Source organism: Melanaphis sacchari, unplaced genomic scaffold, assembly GCF_002803265.2.
Source record: "Melanaphis sacchari strain LSU unplaced genomic scaffold, SCAv2.0 Contig12_pilon_pilon, whole genome shotgun sequence".
NCBI classification, from domain to species: domain Eukaryota; kingdom Metazoa; phylum Arthropoda; class Insecta; order Hemiptera; family Aphididae; genus Melanaphis; species Melanaphis sacchari.
The window spans coordinates 4,213,797-4,236,032 of record NW_020270527.1 but is presented as its reverse complement, the minus strand read 5'-3'; the positions used below and the strand labels follow the sequence as shown (position 1 = coordinate 4,236,032).

General features: G+C 23.0%; 1 protein-coding gene across 1 annotated transcript in view; it reads left to right on the top strand.

The window, feature by feature from the left end:
- Positions 1-14,211, top strand: part of LOC112591253 — a 38,304-nt gene extending 24,093 nt beyond the window's left edge. The window contains exons 2-11 of the mRNA XM_025335009.1: positions 1,693-1,973; positions 2,488-3,086; positions 3,197-3,419; positions 3,485-3,704; positions 6,333-6,605; positions 11,187-11,452; positions 11,792-12,387; positions 12,450-12,672; positions 12,740-12,959; positions 13,917-14,211. Coding sequence (XP_025190794.1) covers positions 1,733-1,973; positions 2,488-3,086; positions 3,197-3,419; positions 3,485-3,704; positions 6,333-6,605; positions 11,187-11,452; positions 11,792-12,387; positions 12,450-12,672; positions 12,740-12,959; positions 13,917-14,196 — 3,141 coding nt within the window. The 5' untranslated portion in view covers positions 1,693-1,732 and the 3' untranslated portion in view covers positions 14,197-14,211. The remainder of the gene's footprint in view (positions 1-1,692; positions 1,974-2,487; positions 3,087-3,196; positions 3,420-3,484; positions 3,705-6,332; positions 6,606-11,186; positions 11,453-11,791; positions 12,388-12,449; positions 12,673-12,739; positions 12,960-13,916) is intronic.
- Positions 14,212-22,236: the final 8,025 nt, after the last annotated feature.

Sequence of the window (22,236 nt, the reverse complement as noted above, 5' to 3'; positions counted from 1 at the left end):
ATTAGATTATATTATATAACTATTGTTTGATGTGGATACAATTTAAATAAATTTCAAGGTAATCATATTTTCCGTTGTACACTTATATCCACTCCATGTTTAAAATATAATGCACTAGATATCGTCCATGTTTAACTAGAAATGTATACTTCAGTTATAAATACTAAATACCCATCATTTTTGTATAATTTTTAATTAAATAATATTCCATTATATTTATTTTACTTAAACCTATTATCTCTTTATATTAAATTCAAAATATATAACTATTTAAATTTCATAATAATATTTTTTTTATTATATTATATACTCAACATTTAACGAAATAATTTACTATTACATATAACAAATAGGTAAAATATATTGATAATATGTTGTTCGCTTAATATAAATGCAATTAAGTATCAGAATTTAGTTAATTAATACCCATGTAACGTAGATAAGTATGTGGGTTAATTTTACATACTATAGCTAATACGTTTTTTCAGTTTCTCTGCTATAGAAAAAGCAGATTAATTGCTTTAAATTGAAACTTATTTTACATTTAGTAATGCTTCTCGTTGATACACGCGCAAGTATACTGTGCGGGATTGTAGATTTTTAACCTTGAATATTAAAATATCATGACTACATCAGAGAGTATCACCGTATAGAACTATACAGACGTATTCGTTATATGATCAGTGACAATAATTTTATGTGTGTGTGTTTTTTTTTCTGTTCATTTTGCCAATAGTTTTAGTATATAATTAATTAACGAAATGTCGCAATAGTTTTTATATCGTAAAAACGTGAATGGTAAAATATCCGGTATGGTTGAAGTGTACTAAGTATGTAATAAAATAGTGAGTACAAAAAATCTAAACAATCGTAAAAGTAAAGTTAATTTTTCTATTGTCTATTTTATGTTGATATACCTATATTCTATAATATTATACAAATTAATAAATTATATATAAGTATTATATTTTTATAGTGGTATGTACCAATAATTTATGAAAATTTTATTTCTAATTTTTATTATCCGGGAATAATTTTTTTATTCTATTTATTTTATTTTATTTTTAAAAATATTATCCATTAGAGTGTTATTATTTAGAAATAATTATTTAAATTAGTTCATTATGTATCAATATGTTCAAAAAATATATGAAACACAAAATATGGGTTTTCATTAAAAAAGTAAATTTAATGTAGTTTATTTATTTATATTTTAATTATTATAATTTTTAAACTTACAGATATAAATTTAATTCTTAAAATTGTAAAAATTATCAAAAATTGAAATGCGTTAAAGCATTTTTGAGTCAGTAAAGTTTTCGATAAAAATAAAATTATGGATTTTTCGATTACACAAAACGGTTATTTGGTATTAACATTATTCGTATTATGGTAATGGATATTCGTTCAAAATATTTTTTTTAGTTCAATGATAATGGTTTATCAATGTGTTCAAATTTATAATTTTTTTAAAAAAAATTATACGCTGAAAAGAGTAAAATGAGTTCATGTGTATATATTCTGCGTTTATAAACTATTTTCCTTTTTTTTGTTATTGTACTATAATTAATTGTTGCACATTTTATTTTAAAATAGGTATCTGTAGCTAACATTTCTAGTGAGTGCTTTATAGGTGCATTTTAATAACATTAATAAATATACATATTACATATGGTTTTATAATGCTTTCAGGTTGCAAATGAAAACCAAGTATATAAAATAAAACACAATTATGAAATACATTACGATATTGGTAATTTTATTAAACTTTTATGTTCATGCGATAAAAAGTTCGAATATACTTGTTTTTGTACCATCGCCATGGAAAAGTCACATTACTTCTTTCCAGCCATTATTTTTGGAATTAGCAAATCGTGGTCATAATGTTACAGTAGTATCAAAATTTATTGTTAATGATCCACCACCAACGTATACACAATTGATTCCTTCTTACGATTTTAATATTACAGGAAGTAAGTTAAATTTATTTTTCAGAATGTCGTATTTCTCGTATACAATTTTACAGCCAGAAGAATCCATTATATTTTGTTATTTTTAATACCATAGTGAATTTAAAAGTAAAATTATTATCCATGATCCAATTTAGATTTTTACAATATTTTAATTTTGATACAATAGTTACCAGTATTTTGAATTTTTATACATTTTAAAATCATCATAACTTGCTTTAAAATAAAAATATATAGAGCTTATGATGGAATCTCACTATTAAATTCAACAGTGAGTCAATTTACTGAAATATACGAAAAAAACAATAGAGTAAAGTAAATTCATCTGAAAGAAAAATTTGTTATGTTATGTTATGCGTAATATATTGTGTAGTACCTTGTACGGCGTCATCTTAAGAAAATATTTGTTTATTAAATTGTATTGATATTAATTATTAAAAAATATCATTGATAAATATATAAAAATATAAAATACTATTGAATTATGTTTTCACATATTTGAATAATTAATTTTTAGGATCAGATTTCTTAATGCATGAACGAGGCTTACATTACACGTTTATCGAAGATCCAATAACACGTAGCACAGTACTAGTCGACACAACACATATGTTTATATCAGATCCAGAAATACAGAAATTTATTAAATATGATCAATCAAAGTTTGATTTAGTCATTATAGAATCATTTTTTCAAGAGTGCACTGTAGCGTTGGGACATAAATACCGAGCACCAGTAATTTCACTTGTACCCGTACCTCCTTGGATAAGTGTATCTCGATGGGCAAAAAATCCGTCAGATTTGTCATATATTAAAGACTTTATGTTAGATGGTGGAAAGTCTCTGACTTTCTGGGAACAATTCACAAATAGCTGTATTGGATTTTATTCTCTATTTGTCGAACTCATTACATATCTTCCAAAGTTGGAAAATATGATGGATATCTATTTCCAATATCCTGGATACGAAAACAGACCTACAATGGCAGAGATGCTAAAGAACATATCTCTTAGTCTAATTGATTCTGATATGACAATTTTTAGTCCACGACCCTATGTTCCGAGTTTTATTGAAGTATTAGGTATCCACATGCAACCTAACAAGAAAATGGATAAGGTATTGATTTATATTTTATGCTAGTAATTATTTTCATTTTTTTTTTTTAACTTCCAAATCATAAATGTTATTTATAGTTTTATCTAAGACGCGGTATTTTATGTAAATAGAGATTACAAGAATTTATGGACAAAGCTAACACGGGCGTTGTTTATTTCAATTTCGGTACTATATTGAATGTGACAAGTATACCTAAGCCGTCTATGCGCAGTTTGATTAATGTATTAGGTCGATTAGAACAGAAGATTGTATTTAGATGGATTAATAATGATACTCGAAATTTCCCAAACAACTTTTATGTCAATTCTTGGCTTCCGCAAAAGGAAATCCTAAGTAACACTTTATTTGAGAATAATAATCTAGTAAAGAATTTATGTTTTGAATATAATTTGTTCTAGATCATCCAAACTGTAAAGTATTTATTACTCACGGAGGAGTCCACGGTATTATAGAAACAATAGATGCTGGGGTTCCAATTATTGGATTTCCGGTTTTTGGAGATCAGTTTCAGAACATAAAAATCAGTCAAGAAAATGGAATTGGCATTATGAGTAATATTTTTAGAATGACTGAAGAAACATTTGAAAAAGATATTAAGCTTATAATCAATGATAAAAAGTGAGTAATTGTGAATAAAATATAATTTAATTATTAAATATTGCTATTATAATATAGTATTTGTTATTTCATTAAATTAAGTTAATTTAAATGTATCAATTTGTATGCATTGGTTCAAAAAGATAAATGAAAAAAATAATACTTTTGGATTAATTAATTTAAATTACTTATTATAAATTAATATTTACTATAAAAATTAATTTTAATGGATTTTTACTTTTAAATTATTAGATACAACTAAACATTATACTTTATTTAAAATATTTGGTGACAAAAAATAATTTATTAAGTATAAATAAAAATTAATATTCTAACTATTGTGATATAAAACTAATTTTTTAATTTAAAATTATTGAGGAGTATAATCCATGAATTATTAACATATAGTATAATAAAATACTATTGTGGCACCATTATGTTTTTTTCTTATTTTTCATTATTTTTATTTTCTATATAGGTACATGAAATTATTTATTTCTTATAAAACTTTTACTTGGGTGTTGTAGCATTGTAGGCTATGTAAAAATCTCAAGTTAAGTTAAACACACATTTTTAAGAGAAAGAAATACATTAAAAGATTTTTAATTATTCAATTTTTCTTCAAATACAAATACATACTTGAGTATTTCTAATCAATTTTATTTTTATTAATAAATTTCTTTATAAGTTTATTGAATAAAACTTCTTCTTTAAGTCTAAGCATGCGATAAGTAAACAGTTAACATTTCTATTGTTCATTATATAGAAATAAAGTAAAAATGAATTTATCAGATAATATTTCATATTTATATTACAATATGTTAGATTGACAGTAGATATAACAATATATATATATATATATAATATATATAGCAATATCGACTGATTCTGTTATTCATCTATTTTAATTATTTCAACGAACAGTAGGTATATACAACTATCAATGAACAAAATAAAATAAAAACTAACAACATCAAGAATGTAGTCTTACTAAGAAATTTTTAGTTCTAAAAAAAAAACAATTAAAAACTTCTTTTTTTATTATTTAATTGCCCACAATAAATACTATTATTTTTTTTTTTTTTAATAGAATTGTCATTTCGTTAAAGTACTTAGTACGTACCTAAATAGTCTACAAACGATTTCCCAAAGAATTTTTTAATATATTTCACTGGTATACCGTATGCCCTATGTGCTCTTATCCGAGAAAAATCTACTAAATTTTGACTGGGATTAATTATTTTTTTTATTATGAACAATAAAGCATTTTTTTTTAAATGTCTAACTGAGAGAATATTTAAATCCATATTATTCAATTTTGTTGAATTTTCGAGCGATTTTTTTTTATGTTAAGTTAATCTTAATATCTCAGTAGTATTAGTTTTTAATTTAATACATTTGGGCCTGCAATAAACGCTAAAGAATTCACCAACATTATAAATTGAAAATTGAATAGACTGTACTTTTATAAAAAATTTTTGTTTATTTCCCTATTGCTCTTATTTGATATTTTATTATTTTGGTTTTAATAGAATGTGTTAAGTTTCTAAATGATTCTTGAATTTTAATAAAATAACGAAAATCATTCGAAGATAAATCGTTTTATATATTTGATGAATATCTAATTTCACCAACAGTTATAGTTCAAATATTCATATGCCATTAATATGGTTTTATTTTAAAATATTTTTTTTGAATTCCAATAAGAATAATTTATAAGAAATGTTGTATTATATTTCTAATCTTAGTTATTACTCATTAAAATTAAAAAAATTTGTAAATATTTAAATAAAAATTATTCGTACATGTTATTGATTTTGATAAGTTTTTTCAAAATGGGAAAAATTATAAGTCTCTATGGTTATATTATTATTAATAACAGCAACGAAAATAAAATCAGTTTTATTGGAACCAGAGTTGTGGTGATATTCCAAGTTTTCTGCTTTTGCTTGATGGTTTTTTATTGTTATTTTTAAAAGAACTGACAAGCATTTTTTTTCATTTGCTTTCAACAAAGCATTTGTATTTCTTAAATAAGCGATTATCTACATATAAAAAAAAATATTGATGAGAAAGGATTTATTAATTGATCTGTTGTTTTCATATCATAACAATGTAAAATGCAACCGATTAAATATTTCCAAATTTAATTTAAAGTGTTGAATAAGCTAATTTAACATTATTTTAAAAATACAAAAATAAAATAAGAAATACATTTTTTTTCCTAAAAAAAAAACTGCTTAATTAACTTTAATATAAGTTTATATAACTTTTTTTAGGTTAAAATCTAACTGAGATTTGTGATGTAAAATATTTGAAAAAATTATATTTAATTTTAAACTTTTAAAGATCAGAATTATTTTTGAAATTAATAATTATATATACAAATATGTATATGTATTTATTAAAGTTCCCAGTTTGTATTACTATTAAATAATGACTTGTTTAATACAACAAATACAAAGTATAAATAAATTAATGTTTAAAATATTAAAATAAAATAAAACTTGAGTTTTAAAATATTTAACAGGGTAATATCACAGGTATAATAAAAATTGTGGTAGTTGTATTTATAAATATATTATGACGTCTATTTTAAAAACGTTAAATTTTTCGTAAAATTGTTATTATTGTGGAATGTTTTTAAAGGTTTTCAGAAAATGTTAAAAGAATGTCTTCCATATTTCATGATCGGCCGATGTCAGCTCTTGAGACGGCGGTGTATTGGGTGGAATATGTTATCAGAAATGGAGGAGCTCATCATTTACGTTCTGCAGCAGTCGATTTAACGTGGTACCATTATTATTTATTAGATGTTGTAGTATTTATTATATTAGTTTTATTATTTTTCATCTGTATTTTATATTTTATTACTAAACGGATTATGCAATTAATGTTGAATTTGTTCCACAAACAGAAAACTGATTAAAATTTTTAGAAATTATAAAAAAATTGTCGTTTGTATTATGTATATTGTTATACTGTTATTTATGTATAATGTCGATTATGTCATAAACATAATAGTGATAACTAGAATTGTATGCCCTAAAAAAGTTCCTAAACAATAGCATGTACGCATGCACTAAAATCTGGCAAAATATGTATGAAAATATGTCTTGAAAAGTTCAGAAATATGCATTTATATGAACTACAAATCTAAAATTATGGATTTTAATTATGTAGATTAAAAAAATAGAGGCTGAAATAGTCAAGAATAAACTATTTTAAAAGTAGCAAGAAGATAAGATTATTTAATATTACACGTTTTTCACTAATTGCACTAATTGTTTAATGTGGGTACGATACACCGATTAACCGAATTAAATAATAACTACTATATTTTTTTAAAAACAATTTTACGTTGGAACAATGTTCAAATATTTTAAATAATGCAAAGGTTAGGTTAAGTTTTAAATTATTGTACTTTTCATCAAATTTTTGTCCAAAAAAATGCTAAATATTACGCCTAATAAAATAGAAAAACGCATAAATCTGTCACAGGCAAAAAATGTCTAAACATATCAAATAAAACTTCGCATTTTTAACCACGGTACCTCAAAATGGATTCCTATGTCATCTGGCATTAAAAATCTGGCATCGTTGTCTATAGCTATTAAACCATGCGTATCATGTAAAAAAATAAAATTTTAAGCTGTTTTAGAGCTGGTCACACTGGTCTCATACACCATGAAATAATAATCTTATTTTTAACATTAATATATTCGTATTTTGCACAAAGCGACCAAGTTTTCCTTCAAATTTTCCTGTTGATCGATAATACTATACACTGACAGTAGTATTTGGCAATACATACGTAATTTCAAATTTGCATTGCTTACAAAAAATTAAAATTACTGTTACACTTGTATAATATTATAATTAATTTCTGTTTAACGAAATATTTTTGAAATTAAATATATATTGTTAAATTCTGCTTACCAAATTTTTCTATGATATGATTTTTTGTTTATACTTGTAAGATTTCGTTGTATGAAAGTTTTACTACTAATTTAGTTTTCATATACTTTAAGCAAGTAGAGTAGTTAAATCTATGCCTCCCGATTTACGATCACTTAACAAATATGCATCACTAAGAAGTTGGTAAAAAGAAAAACTTACAATAGTATTATAATGCTTTGACATGTTTTTTTTATTTATTATTATTATTATTTCTAAAATATTTTTATTTTGTGTGATATAATACATGTATATTATCAGTGATTTTTAAATTTTTATAGATCCGTGATCCCTGATCAAATGTTTTTAGAAATCGCGGACTCTCTTATCAATTTTTTTCGAATACTTTTTTTTTTTTTTACAAAATATCTCATTTTATCATAAAAAAATTTATTACACTTAATTTCTCATAAAAAGTAATATAAATAAAATAAAATAAAATAAAATATGTTTAACATTTTTTATAAAAAGATATATTATATATATATACATAAAAATAAATAAAAATGCAATGATATTGTAATGTACTTTTGTCATGCATTGACGTATTTTATGTGTTAAATTTATCGCAGACCCTTGACATGAGTATTATGGACTCATAGGGGGTCACGGACCACAGGTAAATCACTGTGTTAAATTATTATTATTATAAATAATGTTTCTTAAAGTGAAATTGTACATTTCATACAAGAAATATTAGATGTATATAAGTAAAAATTATATTTTAAAAATAAAACACTATAATTGAGCATAATATTATGTTTATTATAAAATTTTTTATGTAGTGAGTTAAAGATTTATAATTATTGTTAGATGATTTTATTCAATTCTAAGCTACGCATGGCTAGTTTTGAAAAAAAACTTGAATTTTGAACTCATTTTCATCAATTGAAAAATTCAAGATTGATAGGATGAACCAGTTTAATAGACTAATTATTATAGTTTTTACAAAACAATATGAAAAATTGTATATTATTGTTTTTTTTCGTAATTATTTTAAACTACAATAATTAATAGAATCTACTATTTATTTACCTACAACTATCGTGTAAAATACGTATTTATAAAAAAAGAATACATAACCAAACTGTTGTCTACTACTAATCATAATCAGATATTTAATTAAAATTTGTTAAAAAATGATAATTATATTTACACAACTATTATAGTGACGAAACAAAATAGTTACTTAATGTAATATTATAATTATTTTTATTTTTTTGATTCAGCACAATCAAAATATTGCTTTTCTTTTTAAAGTGTTTTTGGGTATTTGTTTTTTTAAATGGTAATTATAATTTTATATTCAAAAGCCAAATATTTTTGCAAGGAATTTTAATATTTAAAAATCAAATATTAAACGAGTATCTAATTAATTATAAAATTATAACTTAATAGTACCACATGGGCTAATTAGCACCTGGGTACTCCATAAAATTACGGCCCATAACATTGTTTTTCTGAACTTTTAAATACTTATATGTTATAAGTTTATAACTTAAAACTTTTATTAAATCAGTAAAAAATATGCGAAAAAACATTTTTAAAATTATTAATAATTAGCTTGAAAAAAGTGTTTACCTTAAAAAAAATATCATGGTATTTTAAATTAATAAATTCTGGTTTTACATAAAAGTACACTTCTATGTATTCTGGTTGTGTATAGGTTAGTTTAGGTTAGGTCTTGTGATTATATATATATATATATATATATATATATATATATATATATAACTATAGTAAAGACAAGTTAGTTGTTAGTTGTTATTCCTACATTCCTACTTGTGCAACTCAATTATACACCAACCTTGGTGGCTTTCGATTTAATCAAGCAACTGGTAATAATTTCTTTATTATTTTATAAACATCCATGTATTATTATTAAAAAAAAATAAAAATAAAAATATATTTTATACATAATTTTATATATCATACAGAAATAGGGAGTTATAAGATTTTGATTTTAATCTTTTATTGGTAATTATCCATGTTTCTCATATATTATGTTTGTGTATACAAAAAATGAGTTTATATTATAATTTATACATTTTTTAATTATTATCATATGAGAAAATCGAATTTAGTTGTCATTTTTTAGTAGAAATAGTAAGTATTTCGATTTATTTTTATTCAATTGTGGTTTAAATTAAAAAAAAAAAAATAAAAATATTAATCATAATCAAAAATATATTTCAAGGTCTTATTATTTAATAATAGTTTTAAGAGATCTGACCTACTATTCCAGGTCACGTTTGTAACAGTATTCATGTAACTGTTGTTTTGAAAACATCACTTTTCTTTTTTAAACGTATATATTTTCAAGTTTTTATGATTACATTTTTAATGTTAGTTTAATAAAAATTATATGTTGTAAAAAATAATTTAATCAATTTTGTTTTGGTTAAAGACTTACTATACAATTGTTTTTAGCTATACCAACTAGTTAAATGTAAGTATTTATAATATTGTTTAAATCAACAGATGATATTTTCTAAAAATTAGATTAATTTGAATAAGTACTTGTTTTTTATTTTTAATAAAGATATAAATACTTTTTTTTTAGATTATTTTATATAACTTAATTATTTTCAATTGTTTACATGCATGTTTGTATCATGGCTCATTATTCTTAAGAAATTAAAATAAAAGTTAAGACTAATGATTATTTATAATATAAAAAGATCTCTGATATACGATAAGATTTCAATGATTACAAAGTAATAACTTATTATTTTCGTATTTAAAGTAGGTATATCTAAAATAATTTGACAATAATGCTTGCTTTTATAATCATTAAACATTCGATTTATCATACTTTTACAGTATTATGCTATACACTTTGATAAACTGTTATCATAATGAACATAATTTTAGATTTTCTTTTAAATCATTAAAAGCTGTATTCTTATTCATCATTGTTAAATAATTATCTATCACATAAAACTATCTAAACTATATTAAACTAATATAATTTAAAGAGATGACTGTAAATATAAAAACGACAGTTAAAATAATACCGTATTGTTTATAGTTTAATGCAGTGGCGCAAACTAGTAGGTAGGAATTTCGAGTTCGGACCCCTCCCCACCCTTAAACCATATCGTATCTTTCTAAAATAATAAAAGTATTTGGAAAAATTGAATAATTGATTCGATTCAGTACTGAGTAGAGCTTCTGTGATATAGTGATAATTAAAACACTAACTTAACCTAAGAAAGTAATACGCATCATGTAAGTTATACAAAACATTGCTTAGATTTCATTTTATAAACATTAATGATACCGTAAAATTATTATTATTACACCTTTATTTTTACATTTAATTATAATAAATTTTATATGAATCAAATAATAAAATAATAATTAAATTTGATTGCTATTTTAAAATCATTATATTTTTGGAACCCCTCCTCCCATAAAAAATCCTGGTTGCATTATTGGTATGATGATATAAAATAATTCAAAATAATCATTAATTTTATTTCAATAGGTATACTATGATAACATCAAACATGTTATCTAATAACTAAGTCCAGATTAACAAAGAAGAATTTGGAAACATAAAATAAAAATGAAATTTATTTCGATATTGTTACTTGTAGCAGTTCATTATACTTCTGAAACAGAATCTTCAAATATACTGATTTTTGTACCTTCGCCTTGGAAGAGTCATATTGTGTCGTTTGAACCATTGTTTTTTGAACTAGCAAACCGAGGTCATAATGTAACAGTGGTATCAACATTTGCTGTAAAAAATCCACCGATTAATTATACACAAATTGTACCCAAATATAAGATAAATCTTGGACCAAGTAATTAAAAAAATATATTTATATATATATAAGACTACTGAAAAAATTAAATTTAAAATATTTTATTAGTAAATACAATAATTATTTTTTAGTTTATCAAGTATAAAAGACAATGTGTCTATTTTTCAATGAATAATTTAGTAACATTACCATTTGTTCTTTATTTATAATTTTATTTTTTATATTACCTATTTACATTATGTACATTGATATCTGAAATACAATCACATCAATATTGCCTTATTCAGTGATTCATAATTCTTTTCAGTTAATTGTTTGTAACATTATCATTTAAACAATTATAAGATTTTAATTTTTAAATTGCTTTATTTTATTTAGTAATGGATGCTGTGCGAGATAGCTACAAATATCTATTTTTATTGGATGACATATATTTGCGAAATGTAATTACTCTTGATATCACTGAAACTTATGTGTCAGCTCCAGAGATACAAAGGTTTATCAAAGAAGATCAAACCAAGTTTGATTTGGTGATAATAGAATCGTTTTTCCAAGAATGTACCGTAGCCATGGGTCATAAATATGATGCTCCAGTAGTTAGTATCGTTCCGGTGGCGCCTTTTGTAACCGTTTCTCGTCATGCTGCCAATCCCTCAGATTTTTCTTATATTAAAGATTTCAAGTTGAACTCTGGAAAATCACTTAACTTCCAAAATCGATTACTTAATACTTTATTTGGTTTATACAGTCTGTTTATTGAACCAATCACGTACATCCCAAAACTAGAAAAACTAATGGATACATATTTTCAATACCCCGGATATGAAGACAGACCATCCATAACAGATATGTTGGAAAACATATCACTCGGTCTAATAGATTCTGATGTAGCAATTCTTGGCCCAAGACCTTACGTTCCGAAATTCATCGAAGTTCCCGGTATTCACATACAACCTACAAAGAAAATGAGTAAGGTACTGTGTTTTGATTTGAGTTTTTGTAACGTACCAAATATATATTTTATTTTGTGTTGCAGACGTTACAGAACTTCATGGATACAGCTAAAGCTGGAGTTGTGTACTTAAATTTTGGTACTATATTAGATGTGGCTAAACTACCGAAGCCTTCGCTGGAAGTTTTGATAAATGTTTTGGGGCGACTGGAACAAAAAGTTTTGTTTAAATGGACAAATAACGACACACGAAATTTTCCAGATAATTTTTACGTCGACTCTTGGTTTCCACAGTTAAACATTCTAAGTAATAAATCATATAACATTTTAAATGGTCAAGATATTTTTAATTGTTTAAATATTATTAACTTTAGGGCACCCAAATTGCAAGCTTTTTATTACACACGGAGGAGTTCATGGCCTAATGGAAACAATTGACGCTGGAATTCCGTTTATCGGGTTTCCCGTTTTTGGGGATCAGTTCCAAAATTTAAAAATTAGTCAAGAAAATGGCTTTGGGATAATTAGCAATTTTCATACATTGAAAGAAGATACTTTTGAAAGAGACGTTAAGCTAATATTAACTGATATGAGGCAAGTATTCTATGATATTACTAAACAAATGTACCTATACAATTATTGTGTGATACTCGTATCAAGTATAATAATATTGGTTATTCTGTAGAGAGTGGATAAGTAGGTTAAAAACATTAACTTGAGTTAGTTACGTTTAGTTATTGCAACATTATTTCATTAAGTTAAAACTAATAATTAATACTATATTATGGAGAAAAATATTAACATAGCCTGATTAAAAAAGATCGGATTATCGAAGTTATTTTTTTAGTAGTTTTTAGTATTTTTACGTTACAAGAAGAAAAAAAATTGTGTTTTTTAATATTTTCTAATTCTTCTTCTTCATTGATAAAATTATCTATATGACAGTCTATGAAAAAAGTTGTATTGCATTTTAAAATTTTTGTTCATTTATACTTGTATAGAATAAAAATTAAACACATTTTAAAATGTAAAATGTATATAAATAGCTTAAAATTATTATGACTCTTTTGAAAATTGTATTGTTTAAAGATCATATTATAATTTAAGCAATATTGAAATATTTCATGCAAAGGGAACACCGTGGAAACTGGATCCATGCGTAGCTTTTAAGTTTTAATGAAGAGAATTTAATGAAATTTGGGGTCAATAAATTATTGTTGATTAATAAGGATTCAAAATATTTTATGATTTAAAATGAATATACATTCATATACAAGTTGGCCTGTAGTGAATTGGATTAGTATTTGGTATATTTTTGACCATAGTTCAAACTATACTCTTAAAATTTTTTTGATACCTTCAAGAAAAATTTAACAATTTAACATTTTTGTAAAAATCGATTGAGTAGTTTTGTGTATGTGAACTATAAACATATTATATTAATTTTATATAATATATATTACATATAATTATATATATTAAATATTACAAACAAATATTAAGTAAAAATTTCCTTTTTTCTAATACTATGTTATTTTAAAATTACTTTAGATTTACAAAAAATGCGAAAAATATGTCCAAAATATTTCACGATAGGCCAATGTCAGCACTTGATACGGCGGTTTATTGGGTGGAATACGTTATACGACATAAAGGAGCTCATCATTTACAAACCACAGCTGTGAGATTGGCATGGTACCAATATTTATTATTAGACGGTTTTTTGTTTTTTATAATAATTACATTATTATTAATTTATATGTTATATTTTATTAACAAATGTATTATGAGATTAGTGTTTAAATTGTTCATTAAACAGAAAGCAAATTAAAATTTAGCGAAACTATAGTCATCGAAATATATATTTTCTTACTTAAAATATCCTTTACTCAGTTTATCTATAAACAATAAAAGTTTTTGTTTGATTTTAGATTCTATATGTATTATGAACCATTACTGAACAATTGTTACATAATTTACAAACAAGTTAATAAAGTTTAAAAATACTTTTTTTAAAGTTGTAAGCTATAAATTACTTATTAAACACTTATTATAACTGTGTAAAAGTTATAAGGTTATATAAAAAAAAAGTAAAATACGTATAGTCTTACACTTTATTATTATTATTTTTCAACTATCTAAAATTATATGATACATATTACCATGTGTATTACACATTTCTTCAAAACAACATCAACATTCGACAATATTGAATCTTCAGATTTGGCTAATTCGTCATACATTAATGAGAAAGAGATACCATCAACAAATAAAAGATCTGCTTTTCCATCATCAAATGTTTCTACTTATTCTAAAAAAACCTCAGTTGGACTCTCTTGCACTGATCTCTAACTCTCCATTTAATATAGCACTCTACAAAAATAAAAATGTTGATCAAAACGGCTTAATAAATGTTTTAAATAACTTCTGGAAACCCGAAATTCATTTTAATTTTCCTACAAAAACTTAAATTTGTGAAAAGGTTAAGAATCTTAAATTTCAATATCTTTGGCAATTTTCTTAGTTGACATATTCAGTTGTAGAAAATGGTACAATTTGTGAGTTTTATATAGCATTTTCCAAAAACGAAGGTGGAACAAATTTCAATTATTAAGCAGCTTTTAGTACTAAAAAAGTTTGATAATTGGAATTATACATACAGATACAGCTGAACATTTTAATAAGCATTTTTCTCTTGAATATCACAAACAATGTTTTTCCGATGCAAGCAATTCTTCTAACGTATAAAAACCCATTGAACATGATAACATGATTTTGTCTTAAGACTAAAATGCTATGTTATTTTTTTTCGTTTATGTAAGAATTAAATTTTATTTAGTATTTATTAATGGGTTAAACTTTTTTCTGTCTTTATACATTATAAGATAATGTTTAATGATTTAAGAACCTTCTCTCCAAAAAAAATTTTAAAAAATCGCCACTGTCATCAATTGAAATATAATAATATATTGGGCTATCTTAAATTTCTTTACAAATACGGTAAATTACTTATTTTTAAAGAATTAATACACATTTTTTTCAAATTGTAGTTTGATCCAGAATATGATTACCACTATATTTTTGTGAAAATATGTTAAAAGTTATATATGCAATTTTTATAAGGGAATATTAAAAGCTGAAAATTTACAACATAAATCAAGGGAAAATTCTGAGTTTTAATCATCGAATAAGTCTTTTATAAATATTGTATTTCATTTTTTTCTTTTCTTGTTGAATTACTAAGATGTGTTATTGACGAGTTACTTGAAAGCACTTATTTTATGAGACTGTTTGGCCACAAATATTACAAAATAATGTTTTTCCATAAGTTTTAAAAACTGTACTAGAAAACTCTTCGACGTATTGTCAAAGTTTTTATTAGCACTTTGTATTTTTGGCATTTTATGCTTTTGTGTAACGAAACCAATACAATTTGCAAAAAACAAGGCAATGTATCACCATACATGATATATGACAATGACTAGGTTAAACACATACCAACTTTTAGCTGTATATTATAATCCAGTATAGTATTTTATTATTTATATATTTATCTTACTATCGGTAACCTTCAGCGTACGAGTATGTAACGATATGATAAGATAAGTTAAATTACATTTAGTTTATTTTGTACAGTGATAAAATGATTTGTAATGAAATATACCATAAAAATAAATTTTCGCATTTGTATAGTTATAAATGTTATAATATTCAAAAATATGTAAAAAAAAAAAAAAAAATATCACAATTTCATCATGACATAACTATCAAAAGTAATGTTAAAACTAACGAATATAAATTCTATTTAGAAGATATTAACGACAAAAATAAGATCGTTCATTTTTAAAAATTTAAAATTTCGTGTAATTGTTTCATGTTATTTATTTGAATAGCTTTAATATTTTTGGATCAATATCTGATCAATATTTTATAGACTTTAGAATTTTATTTCAAATATTTTTGCATTGAGTGTTTATTTAAATACTTATTATATTATTAATAATATTTATGCAGTTTATTTTAATATATTTGTAATAAAACAAATGCATATTTCATAATAATTTTTTATTATATATAAATGTTCAAATAGATTAAGAATGACACACAATTAACTTAATATAAGTATTGTGACATAATTTTTTCGCTTTCTATTGGTTTTTACATGTTAAGGTACGAAATTTTAAGTATAAAGTTAGACGAAATATTATTAAGTACGTTTTTTCAAGTTACCTATTAAAATTGTTCAGATTTAAATTAATTTACATTAAACATTAGAAACATTAAAACTACACAATATGTTTTGTATCTCGATAGTAAACCATGGTCAATGGTATTATTAATTTTATTTACGCATTAATATTTTAGATTAAATGTTTTGAAAACATCTTTAAAACGAATAAAACCAATATTTCAAATTTTACGATTGAAAACAAGTATACTTCAATTTGAATGTTATATTATACATTTCGATGTTATAATATAATATATTGCATATTTTATAATGTCTCTCTATATAGAAGTAAAATAAATGACTATTTCATAATAATTGCCAATGGGTGATTATTATTACATTATTATATTATACATGAAATAATGGTTAAATGCAATACTATCGAAGATGAATTGAGTGAAAATACAAACTTATAAAAAATCTCACTCATGAAATGATTGTAACTATAAAAAAAAAGGATTTACTATGAGTAATGATTATTGAGTATTGAGCGATTATTTTAATAGTTTACGTGGAAAGTGATTTGTTTATGTTATAAAAAATAGGAAGCACACCTCTCACAAAAATGTATGCACTATGTAGCATGTAGGTATAAGTAAATAAATGTGTAAAATGATATTCAGTGATCTATGAATGGCATGCATATTACAGGCATACATGCTGCAATATTCTAAACGAACGCGGATTTTTCATCAAAGTTGTCTAACATTATGAATAATTTGTGAACCCGGATGTACACGAACGTTTAGAAATTATATGTAATAAATTTGTCATAAACGTTTTTTAATTAAGCAGTCACATACGCCAAGGTATGTTACGTGAATGTTTTTACATTTAAAATTTTAAATAGATTAAAATTTTAGAATACGATACTTTGAAGATCGATGTATAATAGCTAATGAAAAATAGTTGATTGAAAATCTGAAATATCGATCATTAAGTAGCAATCGTCTAAATATTAAACTGTCAACTGGTGCAGCATTTATTATTGTATAACAATAATCCATCGATTAACGCTCGATTTTGCAGTGGATTGTACTTTGATAGTATTCTTTTCAATTGTTTTATTTTAACCCTCTAAAAGATAATAAGAAATTTGTTGTGGATTTTTAAAACGAAACACTTTTAACATGATTACGTTATAACGCGTCCAACGTGGTAAACGTGGTATTATTTTTATTTTTTTTTTTTTAAATATTTTTTTAAACGGTTTATTAAATGATATTTACGATTATGATTTAAAATTCGATTTTAATGTATATAATAATATATTTTTATTATATTTGTACATTGTATGTAAAAAAATAACTAATTATTTCAAAAGTTTATTAAGAACTTATCATTGTAAATTAGTCCTTTAACTTGTTTTATATCTTCAATTTTAAAAATGGTTTAGATATAATTCAAGAGTATTTTTTATTTTGTTTTAGCTAAAGTATCTAAATCAATATTAAATCATTACAGTTTATGTATCTTGGATATTTATTTTGCTAAAATATATTGCTTAAGGTTGTCACAAATAGGTACAAAATTTCAAATCTAGGTTTCGCATGTTGATTTTTATGCTTATGGTTAGCCTTTAGAAAAGACACAAATCATTCAACCATTTTTCGTTTCACAATCACGAGAATTTAAATATAATTTTTTTCCTATATATTTTCCATATTTCAATAACTTCATGTTACTTATTAGTATATTTCAAAATATTTTAATTTTAATATTTTCATATACATTAAATTCTGAGCAGAGTGATTAATGTATTAATTTTACTATAATATATTACAATATATTTAAAAGTAAAAAAAAAAAAAAAACATTTGGGTGTATGTTATCACCTTTTGGAATACTTGTAAACAATTATTTTAAAGAGTGATTCAAAGTATAAGAAAGGGGTTTGAATATTAGAATGAAAACTATTCAATTAATTATTGTTTAAATATAATTTCCACATAGCATTACAATACAAATAAAAAAAAAGTGTCAAACACTCGAATTTTGTTGTTTTGTTGTAGTTAAAAAACAAATAAGTAATAAATATCAGATATCTTACATTTTCATTAAATGCTTATATTTTATACATACAGTTAAATGTTGATTAAATATTTATTTTTTTAAAGTTATTTATAGATATTTTTTTAAACCCCATTTTTTCTATAAATGTCAACAGGTTTTTTCTCTGATAAAAACCCTGAAAATGTTGTACAAGGTTCTACATAAATTTAAAATTAAAAATATTAAAAATTGAACTTTTTTATCTCGCGAATATGTTTAGCTTATTTTTATAACTTATTTTACTATAAACTCCAAGTTCTGTTATAAATAGTAAATAATAAAAAATAAAATTACGAGTGTTTACGACATATATTTTGAATTTAAATTGATTAATAAAATTGCCATACAAATTTAATGATTAAAATAGTTTGTGATTTTCAGCTACAATATATTTTAAGTCATCACCTATGGGCTATGTTTGTAATCATATGGATCTGAGCGATTTAATTTACTCTAGCTTACAATAAACTAAATTACTTGTTTTATTTCACTTTATTTTATATTTTACTAATGGTTAACGTCAATTGGTCATTGTATGAATTGACGTAACGGTTAATTGAATTAATTTGTAAAGTACCTTTATTAGTCGTAATTCATTACCATTAAAATAATTTCAGCAATAATTTATTTTTCAATTATCATTATTTACATTATTAAGTTTATTACTTTTCGGCATAGTTTGTGAGATTCATATGAAAAATTATTTCAGTTAACGACATTTGAATTAGTATCTATATAATATATGATATATTATAAAGCACACTGTTTCATTACAGTATACACAAAAAATGGTAAATGGTGATATTGTAATAGTACCTTAATAGTTTCTTTTAAATCGGAAATGCAATTTCATCAAATAAGAATATTACAAATTTATCTGAATTTTAATAATTTTAAGTGTTTGGAAGTAAATTAGATCTGTAATTTTATTCTGATTAAATAATTTCATAGTTAAAACTGTAGAAAAATATGAAGTTTAATGCTGTAAATAACAAAAATCTGTACTTTATTTCTTAATACATACAATATATAGAGTTGTGGAATTGAGCAAAGACCTTATTATTTTTGAAAAAATTTTTTTTTTATAACTAATAAAGAATCCATCGAAAAATAAATTAATATTATTTAGAGATAAATGTATTTTAATGCAAAATTTAGAATTTTAGTTGATTTTGTTCATTATATCACTTATGATTTTATTTTTAAAATATTTTATCATAATATTTACCAATAAAAATTAAAAACAATTATTTTTTGTCGCGTAGCCAAAAACCGTAAATAGTTATTTAATTTATTGTATAATAATAATAATTATAATATATTTTATAAGTTAATTATTTCATCTTAATGTGTAAGAAGTTATTTATTTGTCTAGGAATAATGGGTTTTTTTCAATGTCATACAAGTAAGTTGACGATGAATTGGATTCCCAGGAAGGTTGATGGAAGAAACGTTAAATATAATAAATATAAGTGTCTTATAAGTATTTGTATACAATTGTTTGTAATATTTTTATTTATGTGACTAGTGCAAAAACTTTAGGATTTTAAGATATATTTGTAAATAGAAGTCACTAAAGTATCATCGACCATATTATTAATAGACACGATGGCATTTTTATTAGAATGACTAAAATTTTGCTATTAATATTTTATATTTTAGCTATATTCCATAGTTTGATACTATTGATTATGATTAGAGATTGGACGTATAATATGCTGATAAAAATGAATTTTAAGTGAGATATTTGATTTAAAAAGGTGTCAGGATTTATAGAGTCTTATGTTAAGAGATTTTCGTTTCGTTTGCTTGTGGTTGGCCGGTATTATACTGTGTAATACATTCATTACTTACAATTATAATTAATAGTTTAAACGCATTTGAGGAAGTGTAAGTGAAAATAATACCTATGTACTGTACATGTAACACAACTGTAGCACGGTTTACTAAATTTATTTATTTATTTTTTAATCAAAAATCATTTTTTCATGAGATTAATTTTTAAAGTATTGTTTTATGGATTATAAATATCGCTACAAACTTTTACACTAAAACAATAGTTGTTATAACAACAGTGGTATTTTCGACTATAGTAATTTGTTAACGATTACAATAAATAATAAATAAAGATATCTAAATCAATTAATTATAGTGAATGTTTTTACACGTGGACAAACTTTTTACTAGTTGAGAAGTTAATTTCTATGACTTGGTATATCTTCTTTGCCCTTCGCCCCAGCTATATAATTTAGGCTATATTGTTAGACATAATAATATAGTAGGCACATTATATATATATTTTTATAATTTTTGTTTTAGTGATATTATTATATAGTGATAGCACTTTAAAAATATCATTTGTATTATTAGTAATATGTGGGACGATTTTTCCTACCTGCATGATACTGTAGATAGGGAAAATAAAATAAAAACTATTGATTAAAGATGGCGATTAGTGACGAAAAACTTATATTTATATTGTATATGTACTAAAAATAAACATTTTAACATATTTTAAATGTCTATTAGTGTATAAAAATAATAATTTTAAGTGAAACTTCACCGCTCTCCCTCTAAATTCAAAAGCTGAGTTACGCTTGTTATGTTAATTATTTATGTCTATATTTAAGCAACCACATATAATTATAAAAATTACCTATGAATTATAATAAAAAATATGCATATACAATATACATAACATTATTAAGTACTTAATAGACTTTTTTTTTTTTAAATTACTTATTAAAACGATTGAAATATGCATAAAACTAAATTTTTGTTATTTTGCCAATTTTCTTATCACTTTTTAGTTCTTCATCAGTAGTATATAAGAATATCATCTCTTTTCACTATCATTGTGTAGATTTGAATTAAAAATTAACAGTGAGATCGATGAAAAGACTTATTATCTATATCTTATGTGTACCCATTATACAATATAATATATAGTAAGGTGTACTATAATTTTATTAATTCGTATACACAACGGCTATATAATTATTTTTTTGTCTTTCGTATACTAACGAAAACGTCATATTTTATTTTTAAATTCTAAAAATATAGATGGATACAGTGTTAAATTGTTTAGACATCTATTTAATTTTACTTGATATTACTTTTTATCACTTAAATGATTAGTTTAAAAATTGTAATAAATAAATATTCTATACAGTCAATAACGATTGTACACAACATTTATTTTTCACTACACTATAAACTGAATACATTTTTTTATTAAAAAAAAAAAAAAAAAATCAATAAATCAGATTTACTGAATTATTAGATATATGTATAGTGTATACTAGTCTTTTTATTCATGTGATCATCGGCACATATTTCAGAAGTAAATAAATATAATTTAATCATATTATTTAACAGTTCTATATAATGTTATTTAGTCACTTTTTTTATTTCGATTAAAATCAATATTTACTAGCTTTTTATTGAGGCTATATCATTGATATTGATACATTATTTGATTTAGAAAGAATATTATCGTTTAATATAATTTATTCAATTTATATTTAACTGTGAACAGGTATATTACTTATTATCATTGAATGCTTATTTTTCATAATGTAGTATAAA